At 31.2% G+C, this 23,245-nt stretch overlaps 2 protein-coding genes across 12 annotated transcripts in view; one reads left to right on the forward strand and one right to left on the reverse strand.

Moving 5' to 3' along the window:
- The first annotated feature begins 889 nt into the window (after positions 1-889).
- Positions 890-15,235, forward strand: LOC141455394 (glutamate receptor 2-like). Of its 3 annotated transcripts, none has more exons than XR_012459242.1 (11): positions 890-1,171; positions 3,508-3,695; positions 3,770-3,940; positions 5,080-5,250; positions 6,018-6,284; positions 6,603-6,810; positions 7,696-7,831; positions 8,097-8,172; positions 8,266-8,466; positions 11,748-11,852; positions 12,933-12,965. XR_012459242.1 is itself a non-coding variant. In XM_074130428.1 (11 exons), exons 1-11 carry the CDS (start codon positions 918-920, stop codon positions 13,292-13,294), a joined length of 1,869 nt encoding a protein of 622 aa, XP_073986529.1. In that variant the 5' UTR covers positions 890-917; the 3' UTR covers positions 13,295-15,235. The 3 variants fall into 3 exon arrangements, 2 of the variants coding, with proteins under 2 accessions (XP_073986529.1, XP_073986530.1); XM_074130428.1 differs by lacking the exon at positions 8,266-8,466 and adding an exon at positions 13,108-15,235 and having other exon boundaries at positions 12,933-13,038; XM_074130429.1 differs by lacking the exons at positions 11,748-11,852; positions 12,933-12,965 and having other exon boundaries at positions 8,266-9,589.
- stai (stathmin) overlaps positions 14,811-23,245 on the reverse strand; it is a 52,982-nt gene continuing 44,547 nt past the window's right edge. For 5 of the 9 annotated variants that reach the window (XM_074130442.1, XM_074130444.1, XM_074130443.1 and 2 more), the window contains 6 exons: positions 23,048-23,211; positions 21,984-22,175; positions 21,246-21,386; positions 19,431-19,571; positions 18,169-18,321; positions 14,811-17,368 (listed from right to left, as the gene is read on the reverse strand). In XM_074130442.1, coding sequence (XP_073986543.1) covers positions 17,291-17,368; positions 18,169-18,321; positions 19,431-19,571; positions 21,246-21,386; positions 21,984-22,175; positions 23,048-23,211 — 869 coding nt within the window. In that variant the 3' untranslated portion in view covers positions 14,811-17,290. The remainder of the gene's footprint in view (positions 17,369-18,168; positions 18,322-19,430; positions 19,572-21,245; positions 21,387-21,983; positions 22,176-23,047; positions 23,212-23,245) is intronic. The other 4 variants (XM_074130448.1, XM_074130451.1, XM_074130446.1 and 1 more) reach the window with 3 other exon arrangements.

Below are 23,245 nucleotides of genomic sequence, written 5' to 3' on the forward strand. Positions count from 1 at the left end.
ATTCCTATATTTTAAGAATTACTGTAAGATTGAAGTGAAAGGAAATTGGTTAGTTCAAAAATAGAGTGAGGGTTCACGCCAGATTCACAACTTACTTTATTATACCATCTTTTTGTTGTAGTATTTTTATTACTATTTCTTTATTAATAAAAAAAATAACAATATCCATCATTAATTTTGGATTAGATAAAACTATTGTTGTCAATTATTTTATAATTAATACTAAATAATATATGAAGGAGAGGGTTATGTAAGACATAGAAAGACAGGATAGTGAAGCTCTTCAACACTTGTGTGCCTTCTTGCCTTCCATCTTTAAAAGAGAATTTAAGCGACGTACCCTAATGATTAAGACGTAATAATGCTGTAACTCTTGATTACTTATTCTAAAGAAACATACAAATAAAACAAGGCCTAATTTTCTCAGATTAACGTCATTACTTCAAGAACATTTTTGCTAATTAAATTTCCTGCCTTAAAATTAATAAAAAATCAACATTTAACAGTGAAACTTGAATAAAAAATATTTTCAAAGAATAAATTTATGGTTTTAGATAAAAGAAACGCGTTTACTGTACAAATAATAGCAATATTTACTGTTTTTATTAGCATTCGCAAATTTATTTTTCATTCGCTAAAAGGAAAACAAACTAAGTTCCTAATTTACAAACATTTTTTTGTTTCCATGTTGAATAAACAGAATTACAAATATTTTCTTTATATCACATGAAAGAATAATCTTGAGTAGGCACTATGTGTTTGCATTTTTAGCAGTGAAAGAAATTAAAAATTAATTAACTGAACTTGAAAGAATTGTTTACCTGTTATCTTTTAAAATATTCATACTATTTTTTTTCTCTCTGTTTTATGAAGCGTCACTAAAGTGATAATATGCTACTAAACCTACTACCTGGAACATGAAAGGAACAAGTGTATTTCTTGTTGTGCTTTTAAAACTGGTGTCTACTTCAAGTGCTCTCATTATAGAAAAACTATTTCAGGATGTAGTTAATCATTATATGAAAAATGCCAGCTGTCTTGTTCTAGCTTCAGACCATGGATTGTTGGAAATCATGGATTTCAAGAACTCCATGTTGAGATTAGATACAAGTAAATGTCCAAATGGTTTGGATATAGGTCTCATTGCTGCATTTCGTCTTAACTGTGATCAGTAAGAGTCATAAGACTACATTAAACTTTGTGGCTGTTAATTACTAGATTTTCACACTAACTGGAATGCTCATGAACAATTGCATAAGTATGAGTGTGTTTCAAACACATGTATTCTAAATATGAATTGTTAGTTTTTACAGGCAACTGCTAATCACAATGGCACCCCAACAATTTCCCATTATATATTATTATCTCAAGAATTAGTTGACTACACAAAGAATTAATTTATTGCAGCAAACGACAGTTTTCATAACCACTCATTCACCATGATGATAGATGAAGATCCTTGAAAGTGATTTACAAGTAATTAGAATCGGTTGCCAAAACTACTAATAAAGTTCGTATTACCCATCTGTATCTGTGGATTCAGAATTTTAAAAAAAAGCTGTTTTTTTTCAGTCTCATTTGAAAAACAAACAATTTAATACATGATTCAGTAATAGTTGAGATACTATTCATTATTTATCTTACTAATTATATAAATATTATCTCACAAATATATACATACATATGTAGCTTAGCACTTGTATCTGGTTGCACACAAGTGTTCTTGGTCTTCCATGTCACAAGTTATAAACTTGAGAATAACTTAATTTACTTTTTTACTTTAGCAGAATAAAATAAATAATTGAAAAAAATAAGTCTTTTGCTGATTGAATAATTTTTTGAATTTCTTGAAATCTGAGAGCTAATAATTATTTTGAATAGTGGTTGTAAGTTTGAAATAGGAGTCTTCCCTACACCGTCGCCAATTACATAATTGGTCCAAACATGCAAATAGATTGATCAAGTCATGAGGTAGCAGAAAGAGAAGCACCTTATCGGTCCGCCGGATAATCTTAATCTGCCGGAACATTTCTTAATCGGATGCCCAAAATGCACAATTAAAAAAACAAACACCCACATCCTTTTTATTAAAAAATACTGAATCCATAATTGGAGGGTTGCTAAATATTTCAAAATATCACCTAAAAACATGATTGCCTTCCGATAATAATGATAATTTAGGGTAATATCCAGCACTTTCAAGCCATTTTAAAACGGAAGTAGTGATGATCCAAAATTCTGATTGAAACCAAATACTTAAAAAAGCTCATGAGCTTATTAAAAAACTTATAACCTAAAACTTTAGTTAGATATTCTCGGGCGCGTATCCTAGAACGTGCGCCACTTTTTTTGGATGTCAACATAATCTCGGATGTAGATTCGGCAGCAAGGTAATTGAATACTGCCCTTGTTCAACTACTCATTAAATATTTTTGATTATCTTTTCCGCAGCCGAAATAATTTACACACCATTTGTGGTCTAAACATGAACTGATCAAAGAGAAAGTCGAGTGACATTTTATTTGGAGTTCAGTTTTTTTTCTTAATTGTGAATTAATACCTCTTAATTGTGATATTTGCAGAGTTGAAAAGTAAATTAAGAATTGAAAAAGTTAGAACATGTCGGAAAACTTTTCAGAAGTGAAGCGGAATTAATTGTAAGATTCTTCTGCGGAAACTCATTGTGTATAGTTTCTCCTTCTTGTAGCAAACCTACCGATACTAATAACCATTGTTTTTTTTGAAGTATATTGCAGTTTGCGTTAATGACAGTTTGAACTATAGGAAGTACTATGATCAAAACTCGGAACCAATTGTTCCTGGACTGCAAGGAGAGTTTCTTTATTAGTAATAAACTTGAATTGTTTAAACGTTCGCGATGAAAATCTACTAGGTAGCACACATATATCATACAATAGCACACATAATATATATTTTGTACACTTCAGTCATAACTATTATTTTACTTTTGATTTCAAGTTTGCAACAATTTTTCTTATATTACAATCTCTTTTATATATTTTTTAAAATGTTTAGTTAGATTTGTCACATTCAATAAAAGAAATAATAATCCTAGGTATGATCAGTTTTAATTACAGAATTTGGTGGAAAAATCATAATTTTGAATTATTTATTATTTCTTTCTTGAAATGCGATTCCCAAGTCCTGATCTAAGAATTTTAAAAATTTGGAGATATGCTCCTAAACCAAACTTTATGAACGACTAAATCAGTTGGAAGATATCATTAATGACTCGATATTCTTTTTCAAATCGACCACAACATGTTCCAATACTTTACAAATCGCAGCTTTTTTAATGTACTTCCTATATCAATGTACTTAGTACTTCTCGCGCATGATTGAGATTGTGAGTTTTAATGAGAATCAATTATACCATTCCTTTGAATAGAGTCAAAAATAGAGCAACAAGACCTAATTAACTGCTATGCAAGGAGTACTGAGTAGCAGCGAACATTTATTAATGACAAATAAAACTTTTTGTTGTAGTTATATAATATCAACTACTGATCCGTCTTGCTTTGTAAACATCTGGAAAAAAGCGAAAGATTTGACTGATAATCGTCATATACCTATAATGTTTTTTACAGTCAATCATCAGTCTCAAATCGGTAGTTTACTAAATCATACAGCAGCTTCAGCTATTCTTGATGCAGTCGTAGCTGAAATTAAGCAAGGTTGTCTTTAGTTGAAGTTCTCATTCGTTAATAGCAATTTTCACATCATTTATCTTTTTCTCTTTTACTTTCAGAGAATGATACGGAGTGGCCAGTGACTTTATATACAAATATCCTTGATGTAACAAACGGCTGTCTTACGAATGACAGTAGGGTAGCAGAAATAGAACGATGGAATTTTACGAATGGTTTTAAAGATGGTAATAATCTGTACCCAGATAAAACATCTAACCTTGGTGGATGCGGTTAGTTATAGGATCTGACATATAGTTATTTATTTAACAAGTGTGGAAAGTAGTACTTTTCCTCACGCGAGGCAGGGTTTGCACGCACGAGCGAGCGAAGCGAGGCGAGTGCAAGTGCAAATTGCCGAGTGTGAGGAAAATACTTTACACTAGAGTTAAATATTATATTTATTCTGCAACCATTTATTAACTAATAAAATTAAAAATTTCATTTTTACAGTCTACAAAAAGTAATTTATTTATTATAAACATTTATTGTTATATTACAATTATTTACATTACTTACGTATTTACATTACTTATTACATTTTCTGCTGTTTCTTTTATTGATGGAGGAGTGTTTTAAAACTGTCCTTTCAATTTTTATTTTGGCTAATGGCCACAGGCATAGGCCCAAAAAAAAAAAATTATTTTATTTTTTAATATTCGTTTTTTAATTATTTAAATAAAAAAAATTTAAATAAGCTTATTAGAGTTTTACAGAAAATATTTATGTTAATAACAAAACTTCTTATATCAAGGAAGCACAATAAAGTTTTTCCACTCACTTGTGCGGAAAGTGACACTAATGGGAATTTCCCCCCACTAGTGTGGGAAGTTGGGCATTACACAGCTGATTTTAATTGAGTAATGAGAACTTCCCTACATGGTTGCAGAAAAAAGTATTATTTTTATTTATTTACGAGTTTTTGCACCATTTACTGCATCTCATGGTCTTGAAGAATTAATTTCCAATATCTGCACTTTTACCAAAACTTCCTCCCATGACTCTCTGCCGAAATACCACCGAATGCAATCCATTCATTTCTTTTTGGTCTCCTCTTGTCTGGCCTGTGCTTTTTTTGTTGTCCTTTTTTCAACTTTATTCCCTATTCTTATGACATAACCATAACTGACCACTTGTCACTTCTCAACGTCTTGGAGGACGTGAAACGAAGTATTTAATTAATTGAAGTATATTAAATGAATTATATTTTGTATTTTTAATAGTAATAATCAATTATTCGTTTGTACTTCTTCAAAACTACCTCTTGGAGAAATGTGAGAATTGGCATTTATTATTTAATTAAAAAAAATGAAATGTTAGTTTAAACCTTTTACAAATTTAAATATTTTTCATCTTACTTTTCATGTTGTAGCTATTCGTTTGACCACATTCACCTATTTGCCATATTCGAACGTTGATCCATTGGACGGTACGGAAATAAGAGTAGTAAAAGAATTTTGTAGAATATACAACTGTAGTATCACTATAATTGCTAATGATGGAAATCTTTGGGGAACTGTTGAAGGTGATGGAAAAGGAGAAGGTAACTAACAAATTAGTTTTTTACTTTTGTAAAAATTAAATTAATGGCATGTGTCAAACTTATAGTTTATAGTAATACAATTTGCCAATAATAAATTTAAAATAAATTTGGATGAATCCAAATGATAAGTATTACGTTTACAAACTACCCACAACTGAGCGCTACAAAATTCATTCAACTGAGAAATTCAAAGACGATATATACCTTAGCTTTCATGAGATGCTATAATTGATTATTGAAAGTCAAATTTCACGCTACGTAATTACCATGGAACTAACCATTTGAATAGAAGTCAAAATAAAGGCGATGTTCAGTCGTCTATGGTACATAGGTACCGAACTAGTGTCAAACAGCTAGTAATCAACCTTTTGGAATACTGCGCCTAATTTAATGGTCATCTTAAATATGTCTCACGTATTCCTATCAGATCTATATTTAATACATAAGATTTTTTGTAATTAAAGGTTGCTTACACAAGTAATGTGTAAGAAAGAAACAAGATTTTACTTGTCGTGTTTGCACGATAAGCATAGTCCTTCTTACATTACCATTCACATAAAAATTTTGTTATTTGTGTTCTTTCCTGTGACTTTATTTTGGCTATTTTATTTATTTTTTTCCTGGATATTACTCTCACCTATAGGTACTGGATGCGCGTGTCCACAATTGTTGCCTTCGGTTCAGTGGCAAGGGTGGCCTCAAAGTAATGAAATTACAACAGTAATTCATAACTGAGAGATTTTTAACTTGTGTTTCATTATTTTTAGGACTGTTTGGAGCCGTATATTTATCATTGGCAGATATAGGAGCAGCAGCAGTTGCACCTTATATACAATATTTCCGCTACCTTGATTACTCTTTACCTTATACATATTCTACGGCTACAGTTTTGGTTCCTGGACCAAAACCATTAAGTGGCTGGAAGGTGCCATTCCAGCCGTTTGGACTAACAATGTGGGGAGCCTTTGTACTTTCATTAGTAGCTAATGCACTGTTTCTGCACTTGATAACTGCTGCTACTATTAAATTTACTCGTAAATATAATCATTTTTTAAATATAATTTTGTGTTTGTGTTAATAAAGTTACGCTATCAAGCTTAATAGGCTCACTATCTCAAACTTAACGCCCTCTTAAAGGGCTTTCTTTCCATGAAAAAAATGAATCGGAGGAGTGAAAAACTGAATAAAACTAACCACATTTTCCAAATACAGCATTTTCTTTGCTCCATTTGAGTTTCATTTGATTCCAAATTCTAATTGTAAATGCCAGGGATCTTTCTATAACTCATACGATGCATTTCTTTCTCTTAGTGAAGAAATGAATATTAATTATATCAACGCTATATTTTCAGGTTTTGCGGAAGAAGTTCTAAAGCGAGGTGAATACATTAACGTTTCGGATTCAATTCTGCGAAGTATTGGAACTTCAGTTTTACAACAGACTTCGACTCTGATAACTGGAACACCAATGCGACATTTAATTACTTCGTTTCAGTTTCTCTTCCTCATACTTACTACTTGTTATTCTGCAGAACTATCTTCATACCTTACCGTTCCACAGTTAGTGTTTTTAAATTGTAATTATTAAATGATTTCCAAATATCAAAGCATTGTAAGGGGTCAGGGTGTATAACATAAGTCAGTTACTCCTGGCTGATCATTAGAATCTAAGCAGTAGTATCGGAACCTCTAGTTTTAGGAAATTGAAAACAAACTGTTGGAAATCTTTAAAATTCTCTCGCCTGCAAACGTTATGATATTCTAGTGAAATTATTTTTTGCGTAGTTAAATTCCCAATTTTTCTGGACTTCCTTTACATCCATGCCACGGTGCCGATCTAGCTCTGTCCAAATACCATTTATTTCAGAAATTAATAAGTAATGGTACTTCCATTACAAAATTGTTACTAGTGTGCAAAAATTGTGCAGTTCTGGTAATTCTGGAATGGTATCAGCGGGGATTCAACAGCTGGCAAAAAGATAGCTCACAACCGGCAGTCACATTTGGTTATGGTTTACCCATTAATTTAAAATCAAAGTTATAAAAAAAAAAAATTCTTTAAAAATTGACTTCTATGTACAAAACTCTCTAATTAACTAACGTCGTGAAAAGAATTATCTCAAAACGCTAGTTAATTAAGTATGCGATATGAAGTTTTGTTCTCAAAATGATTATACGTATTTATTCATTTAATATAGATGAATTATAAATGGACATAAATTATGTATTATATATATAAATATAGAATTTAATTTATATATGCTTTCATCAATTAGTATGCAGGTTGAAAGTAAATAGTTTCTCTAGAATCACTTAGACGATCGACTTTTATTAATTATTTGAATCTAATCAATTTTTCTAAGCAAATATTGAAATGTCAGACTAGTAATTAAGTATTCTTTAAAATGAGTATACTGTTTTTTAATGCGATCCATTTGCCTGCAGGTTCACAAAGCCCATAAGCAATGTTCATGAACTAGCTGCAAGTGGTCTGCACTGGGTAGCAGATGATGAAGTATGGGTCCTACCTGTTAAGGATGCCGAAGATCTAGACATGCAGACGGTAGTTAAGAATTTTGAAGTAAGTAGCGAATATATAAATATGTTTTATAATATAGAATTTGTAGGGGTCTTAAATATGACCGTCTAAAGGCCGAATCTTAGTGCTGACTTCTTGAACTGAATCCCAACAATTTTTAAAAGGAGATTGTATTAAAATAAAAGTCATAAAAATAATTAAATTATCCATAAAAAGTTTTGAACGAAATTCTGAGATATAATAGGTCCAACAATTCACGAATAATTATTTTAGCTTTCATAGTTTCAACTTGAAATATTTTTTTAAGGTAACGAATGAACAAAGATTGATAGAGATAGCACCTACTGGAAAGTTTGCTGTTGCTATTGAGAGTATTTCATCTGGTGCGTATTTACAAAGTTCCTAACAAATTGATCTTCCTTTGCAGTGAGAATATATCTCTTTAAATATTTTTAAACCATTTATTTTTGATACAGGAAATTGTGAAGCACAATTGCTCTTATCTCATATATATCATTTTAATACATGTGTAAGCGCGTGAGGCTTACACCCAGATGCAGAGAGGAAAGCGAGCGTAAACGCAGGTTAAGAATCGATGAGTGCCCGAGTTGACACCGCGACAAAGTAACGCAAATAAGATAGATGAAATACTTAGAAGAAATATAGAAAAGAGAAGGGTAAGGATGCACTTACCTTTGAGGTAATGTAGATGAAGGTAATTCAGTCTCAGCTTGATGATGAAGATGATGCAGTTGAGGGAATGCAAAGGAAGAAAACGGAGGAAAGGGGTGTGCTTGTTTGAATGTGTATTGAGTGTGTGTGCGTGTGGTTTCAGCACAGAGATGCGGAGGGGGAAGTAAGGGTCAAATAGGCGGAAACAGACCAGAAGTAATCCGTAGAAGGTTTCTAGGAAGCGAAGATGGCTAGCGGTACAAGGGAAGGCGGAGCCGGTATAGAGCCCAGAAGTGCGAGAAGCGGCCGGTGATGATGTGTTGAAGCGGAAGTGCGGGACCAGTACTTGAAGCGAACAGCTGGAGCTGGCTGGCAGAACAGTGCTGTTGAGCGGGGCAATATGCAGAACGGCGGAAGCGCACTAGATGCGTTGTAAAGCAGGTACAGAGGCACATACAAACTATCTTGATCAGTGTCAAAGGCGTACTGAATAGTGATGGGCTATTAGAGCGGACTCGTTCCACTGGAACGAGTCCGATGGTGGAACGAGTTGATTCAAATCCCTATTTTAAAAAAAAGTGATTCCGCCCCGCCCCAAAAAATTGAGGCAAATTAAAATGAAAATAATTAATACTGTAGTCGTTTACACTAAAATAAAACTCACTTAAGGCTACTATGTAGAAGTTCACTGACACATTCCAACTTGTAAGAGGAATCCACACCAAAATACAAAATCTGGCGAGCTTAAATACTGATGCTTGAAGAATAAAATAAGTTCCAAGGTTTTTTTAGAATATCGATTCTAAAATAATATTCATTTTATTATTTTGTTAATTTCTAAACAAAAGTAGGGGTCGATCTAAGACAGGGAGTCGAAGGAAAAATAATTTCGTACCCAATATAGCGAACCTTGCAAAGAAACACCAGGCACACCCATCTCGTTAATTAAAAAGCAATGCTGTAGTTACTTTACTTATTATTTAATATTTTATTTTACATATAGAAAATGCTGTGTGCTTAATCTTTAACTTAGCGGCTGGACGCTCTTTCTCTTATCTTCATTGGCGAAAGTTAAATCGTGTACATGTTATTACGACGATCAAAGTAATACTGAGCTAAAAAATAGTATTACCTTACTGGTTTACTTACTGCTGTATCCCTCCCACTCTATCACCTACTTCACAAACATTCGTCGATTGGAAATGGGTTGTAGTTTAATATTCGTTTCATTTGAAAACAAAAAACATTATAACGCTTTCTCAAGATGTTTTTAATTTTTAAAAATTTGTTTTTGTCCATTACTCTTATAATATACGAAGAATTTCGAATAAAATATAATATACAAACACAGAATGATCTAGAGTGCAGGTGGAGTCAGTCGGCGTTGTCATGGTGATGGAACCGTTTAACGACTCCGGCCCAACACCAGCAATTTCATTGGTTAAATCCACTGGAATTGGTGGAGTCAAATCCGGAGTGATTTAAATCCTTTTGAAACCGGACTCGTTCCATTTTTTCGTTCACTGAATCTAGCCAATAGAAAATGCTGGAGCTGGAACCGGAGTCGTTAAACGGTTCCATCACCATGACAACGCCGACTGACTCCACCTGCATTCTAGATCATTTGTGTTTGTATATTATATTTTATTTAAAATTCTTCGTATTTTACAAGAGTAATGGACAAAAACAAATTTTTAAAACTTAAAAACATCTTGAGAAAGCGTTATAATGTTTTTTGTTTTCAAATGAAACAAATATTTAACTAAAACCTACTTCCAATCGACGAATGTTTGTGAAATAGGTGATAGAGTGGGAGGGATACAGCAGTAAGTAAAGCAGTTAGGTAATACTATTTTTTAGCTCAGTATTACTTTGATCGTCGTCATGACATGTACACGATTTAACTTTCGCCAATGAAGATAAGAGAAAGAGCGTCCAGCCGCTAAGTTAAAGATTTGGCACACAGCTTTTTCTTTTTGTAAAATAATAAGATATTTTAAAAGCTTGATATTAATTCATAGTAAATAAATATTTCTTTCTTTATGAGTAATTATCATTTTGTTTGAAGGGTTATAATTTTTTTTTATGGGAATAATTTCCTACCCATTTGCGTTTTTCTTCTTGAATCAAGTTAACTCCGGTGGTCAAGCTAGATAACGACAAAACTGCAGTTGCTTTAATTTTTATATTTGACTAGCCTATTTTTGTTAATATTTGGTTACGTTGTTAATTTTATATTTATCAGATCAATTGGGAATTAGGGAACTACTTAATGTGTGTTAAAGAAATATAGTTTTGTTATTAACTGGAAAAGCTAACTTTTAATTATTTATTTAATTACAATGCGTGACATTTGTACAAATGCATAGGGTAAGTACAGACTGGAATCAGTGAACGAGTTGTTGGAATCGATTCCAACCCTGGAACTGATTCAAATCCAACGACTCCAAACGCGGACTCGTTCTGCCCATCACTAGTACTGAACTACAGCAGACGGAAAAAACCCCACGGTTAAGAGAGAATAGAGAAGGGGAAGGTTGAAACCATGGGAACTGAGAAATAAACAAAACCACAAAATAGCAGAAAAATAAGATTTGGCGGCGACAACAAAGGAAAGATTAACGAAAAAATAACGCGTACGACGAGAATTGGAATAAGGAGAGAGAGAGAGAGCAATAGAAAAAGGCGAGATGGAGAACTGTCAAACGGTACCGCCGAGAAAGGATGGTACGCGGCTTAACAACATGCTTGTTAACTCCTAAGACATTTTCTTAAACTTCAGTGAACTACAAAAGCTCCTAGGAAAAAAATGTCTGAGAACTATGTTGTTGTTTCCTAAAAGTAGTCTACCTAATCTTTCCCTAAAATTTGTAATAAATAAAATCCAAGAAATAGTAATTCTATCAATTCCTTCAATTAATAACTGCAACAGTTTTCTTCAGAGCGAATAGTTTTATCTACACTATCTATTATAGATAAAAATCAGTAATATCGATATTTTCTGCATATGAAGTGCATAAATATCTGAGGTCAAAGGTCCAAGGCTTTTTTGATGCAATGCTGGAGGATTGTGTTCTTTCGTTCCAGAAAACTGTAAAAAAAAATCCTAGAAAAAGAAAATACCCTACGAACAGATTGTGAGAGTGTGTGTTACTTTAAAGTTTAAAAAAAAAAAAGAAATATTCGTTTAACTTTGAAGTTGAACTATAGATCAAAACTATTCAAGTTTGCTACCAATGTTATCTTGTTATTCTAAAATACTGTTTATAGAACTAAAACTTTTTAGGATATTTTACTGAACAAACTCATATAACCGATGAAGTGGTTTCCAAGTTACAAGTTATGGAAGAAGGAATATTTTACACTCCAATCATCATGGTATTTCAAAAAGGTATATTATATTTATCTACTTTTTTGTTTTTTGAACAGTTTATTTTTAATTTAAACATTTTATAAGATGCCAACCGTCAGGAATAAGGAGAAAAAAACAATGACTGAAGAACATAAATCGTTTGTGGTGTTGAATAGAGCGATTTTATGAAATATTTATCTTTAAGCGGACAGTACCATCTTTAAACTAGTTGACCACTTCGAATTTAAACTTGGTTGAATCATTATAATCAACTTTATCTGATGACATTGGTTGGCATAACTGAGGTATTAGAAAAATGCTATTAATGATGCAAAGAACTTTTATAAAGTTAATAAAATCTAGTAAAACAATAACCTCCTTCTCATTGAAATTTTATTACACATTTCGGAAAACTTGGGTTTCTGAAAAGTGCCTGCATTATAAAGAAATGCACTTTTGGGGATGAGTACCCAACGCCACTTTAACTTCCTGTAATAAAAATAATTTTACTATAAAAGCTTCAATTGAAGATATTGTTTCTAAAAATATATTTTATTACATTATACATTATTATTATCATCTCCAAAACCGCTTTAAATTTTCCATAAAAAATAGTTCAAATAATTTTGATACACCCTTCAAGGAAAGGTTTGGTGACAAAGACTGCACTGCCAAACCTATTCAATTGGGAAAGCTGTATAAAGATTCACAAAATATCTAACTGTAAGTTTAGTTACCAAATATATGGTGGCATTCTTTCTGTTACGCTATCATTACAACAATAAACCTGATACTAGAACTCTACGCGGAGAACTCGTATTTGAGTCCAGCTTGACACTAGGATAATAATTTTGACAAAACCAGAACACCCTCTCAAAGTCATTTACGCCCAGTTCCTTAGATCTCAATTTGACCGAAGCATTTAAAAAAAAGCACCATCGCTTATTTATAATTTCTTCTAAATTATTTACATTTTTTAAACAGTTATTGTAAACGCTACTGCAGACTAACACTTTTGTTCCAAATTTAATTATTTGTAAAATCCAAAGCAAAATGCAATATTTATTTAATACAATTTATTCTCTTATAAGAGGATGAATTAAGTTCAATTTGTTATAGCATCTCCCTACGGTGAGAAATTGAATCGTTTGATGCTCCAGCTATTGGATTCCGGAATTCTTCTTTTTTGGGGAGGAGAAGTTTCTAGAAGATTTCTTACTTTCAGGTATTCTTTTCTTTTCTTTTTTTAAATTTTGGAAGAAATGTATTTCGACTTTGATAATGTTATTTTCAGAAAGCAAATGGCTTTAAGCCAAACTTCTCGAGCTGCATCAAATGAACCTACTACAATGAAACTTTCTCATGTAAAAGGAGTTTTTATTATTTACACAATAGGAATCGCCATTGCATCAACAACTTTAATTTGGGAACTGATACATTTTAAAAAAAATAAGAAGACAATTAATTCCTTTCTTCATTAAAGAAATTTAAAAATTAACTTTTAATTTCTCTGAACGGACTCTGTTAGGACACAATCAAAGTAGTAGTATGCAGCAATTATAAACCTCAAAATTGAAAAAATGATTGTTAACAACAATGAACCAGTATTTGGGACACTTCAAATTTCTAGATTTATTCTGAGACCAAAGTATGGATTTGAACAAATAAGTGTAACACACATTACACACATAATGAACACACACCATTAATAAAATAAGATCTTTAATATTTAAGATTAGACAAGAGGATAACCGATTAATACCAAAACTGGTTCAGCTGAGTTATAATAAATTTTGATATACCAAACTCTATAACATTTTGAAGGCTTTAATAAACTGAACGCCTTTACCAACAAAAGGTTTCTTATAAAAATATTATTAACTTTATATGAGATATGATAGGTTTTAAGAGATCTCAGTAAACAGTAATTAGTCCGAGAGAAGTAAAAGAAAACTATAAACATTTGTATGTCTGTTCTTGTTGAAGTTCCCTAATAAGGAAAACATTCCTTATTATTTTGAACTCTGTTTTGTTTTTCTTATAGGTCAGGACTTTAAAGTATTTTTAAGTAATTTTCAAATATCTAGACCCAGTTTTGTTTAAAAAAGAATCTAATGTAATACACCTTCACCCTCACCTTATTAAAAGTATTAGACCTTCACCCTCACCTTATATTTATTACATCTTTGTGTTAGTACGATTTTGGGTGTTTGGAATTCGGGCGAACTAAAAAGCCCAAAAACCGTTGTAAGGTCAACAATTTTAAAATGTAATACAGTTTTTAATGTCTAGGAAAAATAAGAACTAACTCCAAAAAACCATAAATTACGCAGGCAAATATGTTTTTATTTCAAAATAATCTCCGAACGAAATAAGTATTATTATAATTTTTTAAAAAATTACATTTGAATTTAAAAACTGAGAATAACATGATAAATGAGCTCCACATACACGCTAAGCACTATGAAAAACTTGGAGCGTATGAAAAATTAAACCTTTAAACGAGGTCTTCCACAGCAGACAGCAACCTTCTTTCTATACATCCCTTCTAACAGCAAATCTGTTTGAGTTAATTTTGCCCCTTACTTTGCCTAAGAATCCGCTTATTATTCTTCAAAATGACTGGGCTATCAATAGTTTTGAAAAAAAAATAATTTTTTTAACAAGAGAATGAATCGCTTAGTGATTTAAGCACAGAAACTCACTCGGAGATTCAACAGCGGGGTCCAGTGACTGCCCTTACATTTTGTCTTTCTAGAAGCCTTTTACACCTCTCTGTCCGGAGTTCAGTACACTAAAAAAGGCTCCTACGCCAATCGACTCAGATGTTTAACGTCTTGAATTAAAAAAGAACAATCCTACATGTAGAAATTCAAACAACTCTTGATGTAACTAAAGATTTTATTTTTTTCTGAAACATTTGCATTAAAGTAAAAGAATTTAAACATTCATGAAGAGGCTATAAGAAATGGGTGTTTTATTAATGAAAAATTGCAATCAATTTTAGATGCATTTTATTACTTTAGGCAGCTTTTTTTTATTTTTATGTATATACTAAAGGCAGTATATCAGTACATTAAAATCTTAAAATACTTTTTATCTAGAACATATATGTATATATAATTATTAGTCAGTAATTCTCTCAAATAAGCAGTTTTGATAAGCAATTATTATTGATTTGGGAAGTTTTTCATTTTGTTTACTATGAATGCGATTATTAAAAAACTTGCAAGGATATCTTTTTTCATCCCCTTCATTTATTGGTGCTCAATCATTGATTATTGTCAAATATTTATCAAAAAGAGAAAATGTATTCTTACAAAAATCTGTTTCTTTTAAAAATAACTATTCTTACCACCCAGAGGAACTTAATAAAATGAATAAAACGAGAAAAAAAGTGTAAAAATTATTCTGGAACAAAATTGTATAAAAAATAAAGCAATAAAAAATAAGGATAATCAAAAAGCAAATAAACAAGAACTGAAAGTATATTTCCTTTTCAACTTTTAATGAAAACACTGACAAATCTGCAATTGAAGAAAATTCAAAAGGAATTATATTTCTATAGATTTATTAAATTCAATAAAAAAAATTCTTTAAATATACAAAAATGAATAAGGCAATATCAAAGGCAAAAAGCTAAACTTATTAAAAAAATATACAATAGAAGGCTATAATAAAGCTACAATTTGTTTTTAATATATAAACATTAAGGCATTATTAAAAAAGGCTAAAGCATTTCCTTTAAAACGTTATTATTACAAAAATAAAAAAACCAAAATAGTAGCAAGGCAGTAACTTAAACTTCATTATTCTTTTGTTCTTACAAACCACCAGACCACTTTTTTAATTTTCCAAACAAATGCTATTATTGGTTTTAAAAATATTTATAACTTAACTGCCTTGAAAAAATGTTATATTTCTTGTAATACATATATTTAAAATAAACTGATATGTATAAAGTACAAAATTGGCGACAACCTTATCAAATGACATCACAAATGTGAAACATTTTGCATGTTACATAACAGATTTTTAAATTGGGATTACTAATTTAAATAATTATTTTTAATTAGTGATGACTTCGTAACTTATCACAATAAAATACAATGAATGCCAAGTGGTACATATAAAGGAGTTCTGAGCAATGTTGATTAATTGTAACTAAAAAGTACCCGATGGAAGAAAGTCCACCATACTAGATGGTTCATTAACAATAATAACGATTAACTAAGCTGTGAAACTTTCATTTGAAAAATCTAAAGATTATCATTTTTAATTTTTTTAACAAAAACCTTACGCAAAATCTTGTTTCAGATACACCTACGAGATACTTTATAATATTATATACAAGTTACAGTACATTCTAAAGATCACTCTTTCTGATATTCTTAACCACTAAAACATAGTTTCGGAAACTGTATTTTTTATTTTGGTCCTTACATATTCCCCATCCTTACTGAGTTTTAATTTTTAAGCAAAATATCTGCAATTTATAATAAACCTGCAATTACGAGTAATTAACTTTTAACTATCTACTAGTCCCTTAAATAGATTTTACGTCAGAAAACTCCCCTGCCATCAAAAAGCGTAAATGTTAATATTTCAACAAAAACTAAAACTATTCATAAATTATGATCCCAAAAACAGTTAAATTACTCATAAGTTGTCCATCTAATTCCATTCTTACTGAAAGTTTGGGAACATCGAAATTGGCATTCAGTATATTTTATGTTTTTCTTTATATTTCTTATATTTTCTTTTATATTTCTTATCTGTTTAATATATTTCCATTTTAATGTTCATTTATAAGTAAGTAAAATTGTGATTTTCGTGAGCAGTTTGAATCAAGTGCTACCTTCACTTGTATAGATAAGAAATATAATTTATTATAAATATCCCAATAAAATGTTTTCATAATTGTTTTATTTGTATAATTACGTACAAAACCTTTATAGGGACCACTACAAAGTATTAAGCTATTCAAAAAAATTAAGTTTATACTTTTGTGGACATTTTTTAAAGACAGTACAGATACAAATATTGTATTTTTTGTTGTTTAATTTTCCCGAACATTTTAGGCAGTGGCCCCATTGAGATCATAATAGTTGTGTAAAAATAGGCAGTGTTAAAATGTACAATGTGCAAAATCTCACGTGAGGGGTTTTTAGCAGATGCAAAAAGTCTACCGACAATAAACTGAAAGTATTTTTTTAAACCGTCAGTCTCGAGGAACATCAGGATTTTATCAATATATATTTTCTTCTTAAACGTTTACCAAAGGCTAGTCAATGCCTTAAATTAATTAATTAATAAAAAAAACACAAACTACAAAAATAAAATTAAAATTATAATTAATCACGACAATGCAACAGGCAAGGCTACGAACACCCCAGGTTGATAGGAATCTGTTTGCAGGAAATTCAACGAATAAAATTATAATACACGGATTTTTGTTGACTCAACTGGTGAAGAGGTTAAGCTGAAGATGTAATTTCTGGTTCAACTTGAGATAATCGCTCCTTGTTCTGGCGAACAATTTCAGCTCGCTTTTCCTGAAAATATGCATTTTTCTTATAGTCATTTGTACATACTATATAATAGTTAGCAAGGGATAGTAAGAAAACAAAGTTAAAAAAAAAGTTATAACAACCTTTCTCAACTGATTCATAATTATGACCTTCTTAAACAATGAGTTTTTGTTTACACTCCACATAATAGAGAATGTCAAAACAAAGAGGTACCACAACTGATTTTCATCTTCATCAACGAATTTTACTCGCCTGTTAAGTCACTCTTTAAAACATTAGCTATCAAAGTGCATAGTCCACATACCCCCGGACTGATGTGTGCACCTTGGAGTTACATAATAGATTTTATTTTTTTCTAAAATAGAAATCTACAAAAATATTGATACGATTCTAAAATCTGTTTGTGTCAAAAAAGTAACCAAGATTTAATTCATGAATGTAGGCTGGCAATAGTGTCCTTTTATCCTATAGGAAGAGTGTCATTCAAGGAAGAGTATTTCAGCTAGCTTTCTCATCCATATGACAAAATCGATTACAAAGAAACATTTTTAAGCCAGTAAGGGTTCGTAGCTGATAAACGTTATTTTTACGCATCTTCATATTAATATTAATATTCTTATTATTAATATTAATATTATTGTTATTATTATTATTCTATAATAGTATCACTTTTGTTAGACTATTAGATATAAATCATTCAATACCTTATTATCTAAACACAAGTTACCTGAGAAACACTTACGATGTTTTTAATAAACAAATACATTTACAAAAACAAGCATAAACAAAATAACTATTTACAAATCAGCTAAATAAATACATACGTTTTTTCGAACTATTTCCAGTTTTTTCTCAATTTCCTTTTCACGATTGGTTCCGGCAGAATCTAATTTCTCACGGATTTCTTTTACTTTTTCTTCATTTTGTTTTTCCATTGTTTCCAAAGATTGCTTTATTTCATTTAGTTTCAAGTCATTCTATATACAGGCATGAACATAAGCAGAAAATTTGTGAGCAATAATTAGCAAGCACAAAGTGCTGGAACAAATACATTGAAAACATGCATGAACAAAATCTAGGAACTTACAAATTAAATGAAGCTAATTCTTGTCTTGTGAACGAAAAAAAAAAATTGGAAATCTGGGGATTTACTCACGGAATCTCACAGATCGGTGGAATTGCGCTCTAAGCTTTAGCAGCAATAGCAGGAGGGACCTGGAAAAAATAAAAACACGGCTCCACGCAGAGACTTTCATCACGTGGGTCTTTCCCTACTGAGGTGACAGAAATCTTACCCAACCTGTCACACTACACCTCTATATCCAGATAAAGCCAAGGATAGTGGCTTTTAGATTCTACAGAGAAATGGGTCTAGTTGAGACAAAACATATGATGTTTCACTGTGGCATGGTTTCCACCGGAGGAATTTCAGAACAGTTGACTTGTGTTTGCAGTTAAAAGCCGAAATTATATGCGAATGAGGGAGACTCTAGCCACACTTGCGGAATACCATTTAATCAAAAAGTCAAACTGCAGTTAAATCCATCTTCAAGACTATTCCCTTTTTCCAATACGCTTCATTAGCGTGCCACGACAATGTGGAAATGAAAAGACGAACAAATTGGCACGAGAAGTTTCAAGCAAACCTTTCACAAGATCCACAGTAAAACTAAGACCTAGACTGCTGACCAAAGGCAAAAGTTCATTCGAGGAGCCTATCCAAAATTAACGGAAGAACTGCTTGATCAGGACCAATTGGCAGAGTAAGATATGCACTGGGTCTTCTAACCAAGCACCGCAACCCTGATTTTAATGGCTCTAGGCGACTGTAGCCAATGAATTTGCTCCACTGAGAGAAGTTCAAGAGCGAAAATCCTCAAATTGGGGGTTGGAAATGCACCCGCGAGCTTTATAGAGGCATATCTAAGGCGGCTTTGGGGCTTTCTTGTAAGCATTCAGCTAGGATAAGTGCTCTAAGCCCTTGGATAAGCGGGGGTTGCAGTGATGTTGTTGGACCACTCCACTCACCTTTTCCAGCATTCTGTGTACAAGTAATATTAGATAAAACGAAATTTAATATACTCACAAGTTGTCGCAATTTTTCGCGTTGTTCATTCTCCATTTGTATCCTTCTGTTGGCCGCTGATTCCATTTTACTCTGTAATTGTGCTTCCAATGCTGTTACTTTCTCTTGCCATGCAGCTCGTACTTTTTTTACTTGTTCTTCCTAATTTTTATTATTGGTTTTTAATTTAAATTTCAACTAAAATGCAATTATACAATTTTTCTAACTGTAGTTTAAAGCGAGCAGTACATTCATATCCAAGTTAGCAACATTTTCTTAATTTAAATAGTTCACAACTAAGTTAGTTTGAGGCGAGTCAACATCATCTATCTCTGGTTCTAGGAGCCTTTTTCAGTACACTGACGTCTTCGGACTGAGTTCTAGCTCAAAAAAGAATGCACTACATCAAGTACAGTGAGCTGTAACTGAACTCGGTGGCTTCAAGTGGGATTTCAACGCACAAACCTTTTGACTAATCTCTTTCCTTCAAAAAATTTCCTACATATAGTGATAGTGTTCATCTATAGACATATATGTAGTGTTCATGCATTGCAGATTATTTAAAAATTATGTACCTTTCCTATTTATTAACAAGGTACCTTTAAGTGATTTATTTTGATTATATGTATTCCTAAAGAACAAGTTTAATGTATTCCAAAAATAATACATTACTAAAACATATTATAATCATCGTCCTGCAACAATGTTTTGCTTTTCATACCGTGCTTACCTTTCTTAACAATAAGAACAGAATAAAAATATTATTAGCTAAATTAGGTTACCATACAAATTGAACACTGATGTTCGAATTTTCAAAATATTGAAAAATATAAGAGCACAAATAATGAATTAAGGAGAATATTCAACAAAAGAACTGTTAAACTACCAATAACAATAAGACTTGCTTTGTAGATTATTCATAAGGCTACTGCCGTAGTAGTGGAAAGATAAGTATATCAATCAAATTCTATCAAATCAAAACTCAAAATATTGTAAGTTATTCTATTTCAAATTTTACAAATACAAAATATGAAAGCTGACAGCAAGCAAGCAAACATTATTAGAGAATAAATAGTGAGGAAAAAATTATTTATTTGGAAATGATCAAGAGTAAAAAATAATATTTAACAATCTAATGTTCAAAATAGTTCTGCGAACTGACTAGACTTTTTTATATGCCTCTTTCTCGGTGCAGAATACATTTCTGCTTTTCCTGCTCTATGCTACAAACCGGTTTCTGTCCGGAATCCTTTTATGGTGAATTATAAAAAAAAAAAAAAAAAACAGGCAGTCTTTGATGGAACCATAAAGAAAAGAGAGGACAAAAGAATTTCTTGTAGCGTCTTTGCGGAAATCACATAGTAACAAATCACCAATTCTCAATAACCTGGGCCTTCTATTTAATATATATCTATACATTCTAGGACCAGATTTAACAGTACTCAGACTAACTTGAGCTCACACCAGAAATTCTCACTTCGCTTAAAATTTCCCAAAATGAATACTTACAGTTCGTAGTAGCTCATGATGATTTCGTTCTATATTGCACAAAAAGTACAATATTTTTATGGAAAAAATAAATGTAATAAACGAAACAAAACTTAAAACCATGAAACCAAATAATTCTTAAACGAGAAGAAAAAGAAAAACTAAAGAGATAAATAACATTAAATGGAAATTAAAAATAAATTAATGATTTTTTTAATTAAAAAAGAAATGAATGATTTTAGGAATTATCAGCTCACAAAAAACTATAGAAAAAAAAATAAATCAAATGTAGACAAAAATATTTAAAACAAAATAATACGAACAAAAAATGGATATAAATAATCTTACATGTTCCTTCAATTTTTCCAACATCTTCTTAATATTTTCGTCGCGTTGTGCGGCAGCAGTCTTTAATTTCTCTTCTACAGCGTTTCGGACCTCCTGGGTTTGCTGCTCGAAGACCTGACGACTTTTCTCTACACCTTCCAACTAATGTGGTTTCACAAATAATAAGAAATTAAGAATGAAACATGCAAGTGCTTAAAAAAAAAAGAAGTGAGTATGTGTTATATGCTAGATATTAAAAAAAAATATTATAAAGTAATAGTGAATTAATGATTCGGAATGGCTATAATAAAACTATTAAATTACTGTGCAAATGGAATATTTGTTCATATTGATAAGTTACATCAACTGAAATTCAAGATAATATTATGTACAAATGAAATGTCATAGTACTGTCTTTTACTGAGACAGTTAGGCTTACTTTCCTCTTTACAGTTTTAGCGTTGATTTCTAAATTAAAAACTATTTTTAAAGTTATGCAAAAGTTGAATAATCCGAAATCGGGCTCAAATAAATGAAACAGCACCGTTTTTCTAGGGCCACATTGCAATTGTAACGCTTCGAAAGCAAAATATTTTTTGTTTTACAGATATTAAATTTTTGAAATTATTCTGACCTAAACTTTTAACCTATACTATGATAAAGAAAATTCTTAGATCTTAGAAAAAGTTAAAAAATTTTCATCTGAGAAATAAAGGATATTATTTTTAACAGATTAATAAATAGAAATAAAACTCTTACATGATCCTTGAGTTTGGCCTTAATATCAGTTAAATAGGCCTCACGTTTTTCAATATGAGTTTCCATCTTCTGTTCTAAAGCTTCTTTGGTCTGGTTTATGAAGACTGAATTCTGTTCATCTTTCTTCTTTGATGCTTCTTCAATCTTCGAAAGTTTAGCTGCAAATTTTGCCATTTTATTGGCTTCTAGTGACTGTAAACAAACAAAATGAAAAATTAACATTTGAAAATGAAGTTTAATATTTCATGATAGTGTACACAAATAAAAATTTTGTTAACCATTGAGCAGTATTCCATCAATTAATAACAGTCAAATAACCTTTTTTACAAATACATAATTGCAAAAGTTTTAGCATAATCTGTTTTTAGGGATTATAAGTATATTATTTATAACTCTTGGCACTAAAATTCAGTTTGAACCGCAAATTAATGAAGAAAAGAAGCAGCAGATTTGGTTTTTACTATGAAAGCGTTTTTTAAGGGCAGTTTCACGCTGTTAGAATTTCAGATCTTGATTGCCATTAAAGTCAGTTTAAAAAATCACTGCAGCACAAATCTATTGCAACTAACTCGGTCTGACAGACAGTTTTCCTAGTCAATCTACTAGGACATATTATTAGCGGTCTCACATCCCGGCTTTCACGACTTCTTTAATATTAGCCACCGAGAACCTCGCAGAGCCTTACAAACTGTAAAGTAATTACTCAGTTATTAATAACTGAATTTGTTTTATTTAATAGCTTAAAGAGATCTTGCAATTGTGTTGTATCTTAACAAACCAACCAACTAGTAATTAAAATAAATTACGTCGCCGTTACACAGGATTTACATGTGATCATTTTTGTTATCGTAGAATTGCATTTAATAATACTAACTTAAAAAAACAACTTTATTTTACTGAATAATATCCGTTCGAAGGAAATTTCCCGCAAATTTGATTTATTTTTTATAATTTCTCTTCTCAGTATTTTCCTTTTTCCATATACGGCTAAATTTTAAAAGAACTATTGTTCGTCCATTTTTTAAAATTACTTTATGCTACGAAAAAGTTTAAACAAAACTTACAAGTCTCCTTTCTTCAGCTGCTTTCAATTTTTCCTCAATTTCTTCAGCTGATGTTTTGGTTGGTGGGGATGCCGGCCTTTTTGGTGGAGTGGCAGCAGGATCGGCGATTATAACGTCGAATTTGAGTCCACCTTTTGATTCCTCCTTGCATCTTATTTCAGTAGCTGTAAAAAATTACGAAAAATAAATTAATTAGAA

Source organism: Rhodnius prolixus, unplaced genomic scaffold (genome assembly GCF_049639745.1).
Source record: "Rhodnius prolixus isolate KJV_2025 unplaced genomic scaffold, Rpr scaffold_4, whole genome shotgun sequence".
In the NCBI taxonomy this organism is placed as follows: domain Eukaryota; kingdom Metazoa; phylum Arthropoda; class Insecta; order Hemiptera; family Reduviidae; genus Rhodnius; species Rhodnius prolixus.

Bases quoted from the DNA above. Each gene is read 5' to 3' on its own strand.
- LOC141455394 (XM_074130428.1), top strand. From the start codon at position 918: ATGAAAGGAACAAGTGTATTTCTTGTTGTGCTTTTAAAACTGGTGTCT. The intron at 1,172-3,507 runs GTAAGAGTCATA...TTTTTGTTGTAG, and splicing joins TTTCGTCTTAACTGTGATCA to TTATATAATATCAACTACTG. The intron at 3,696-3,769 runs GTTGTCTTTAGT...TTTTACTTTCAG, and splicing joins CGTAGCTGAAATTAAGCAAG to AGAATGATACGGAGTGGCCA.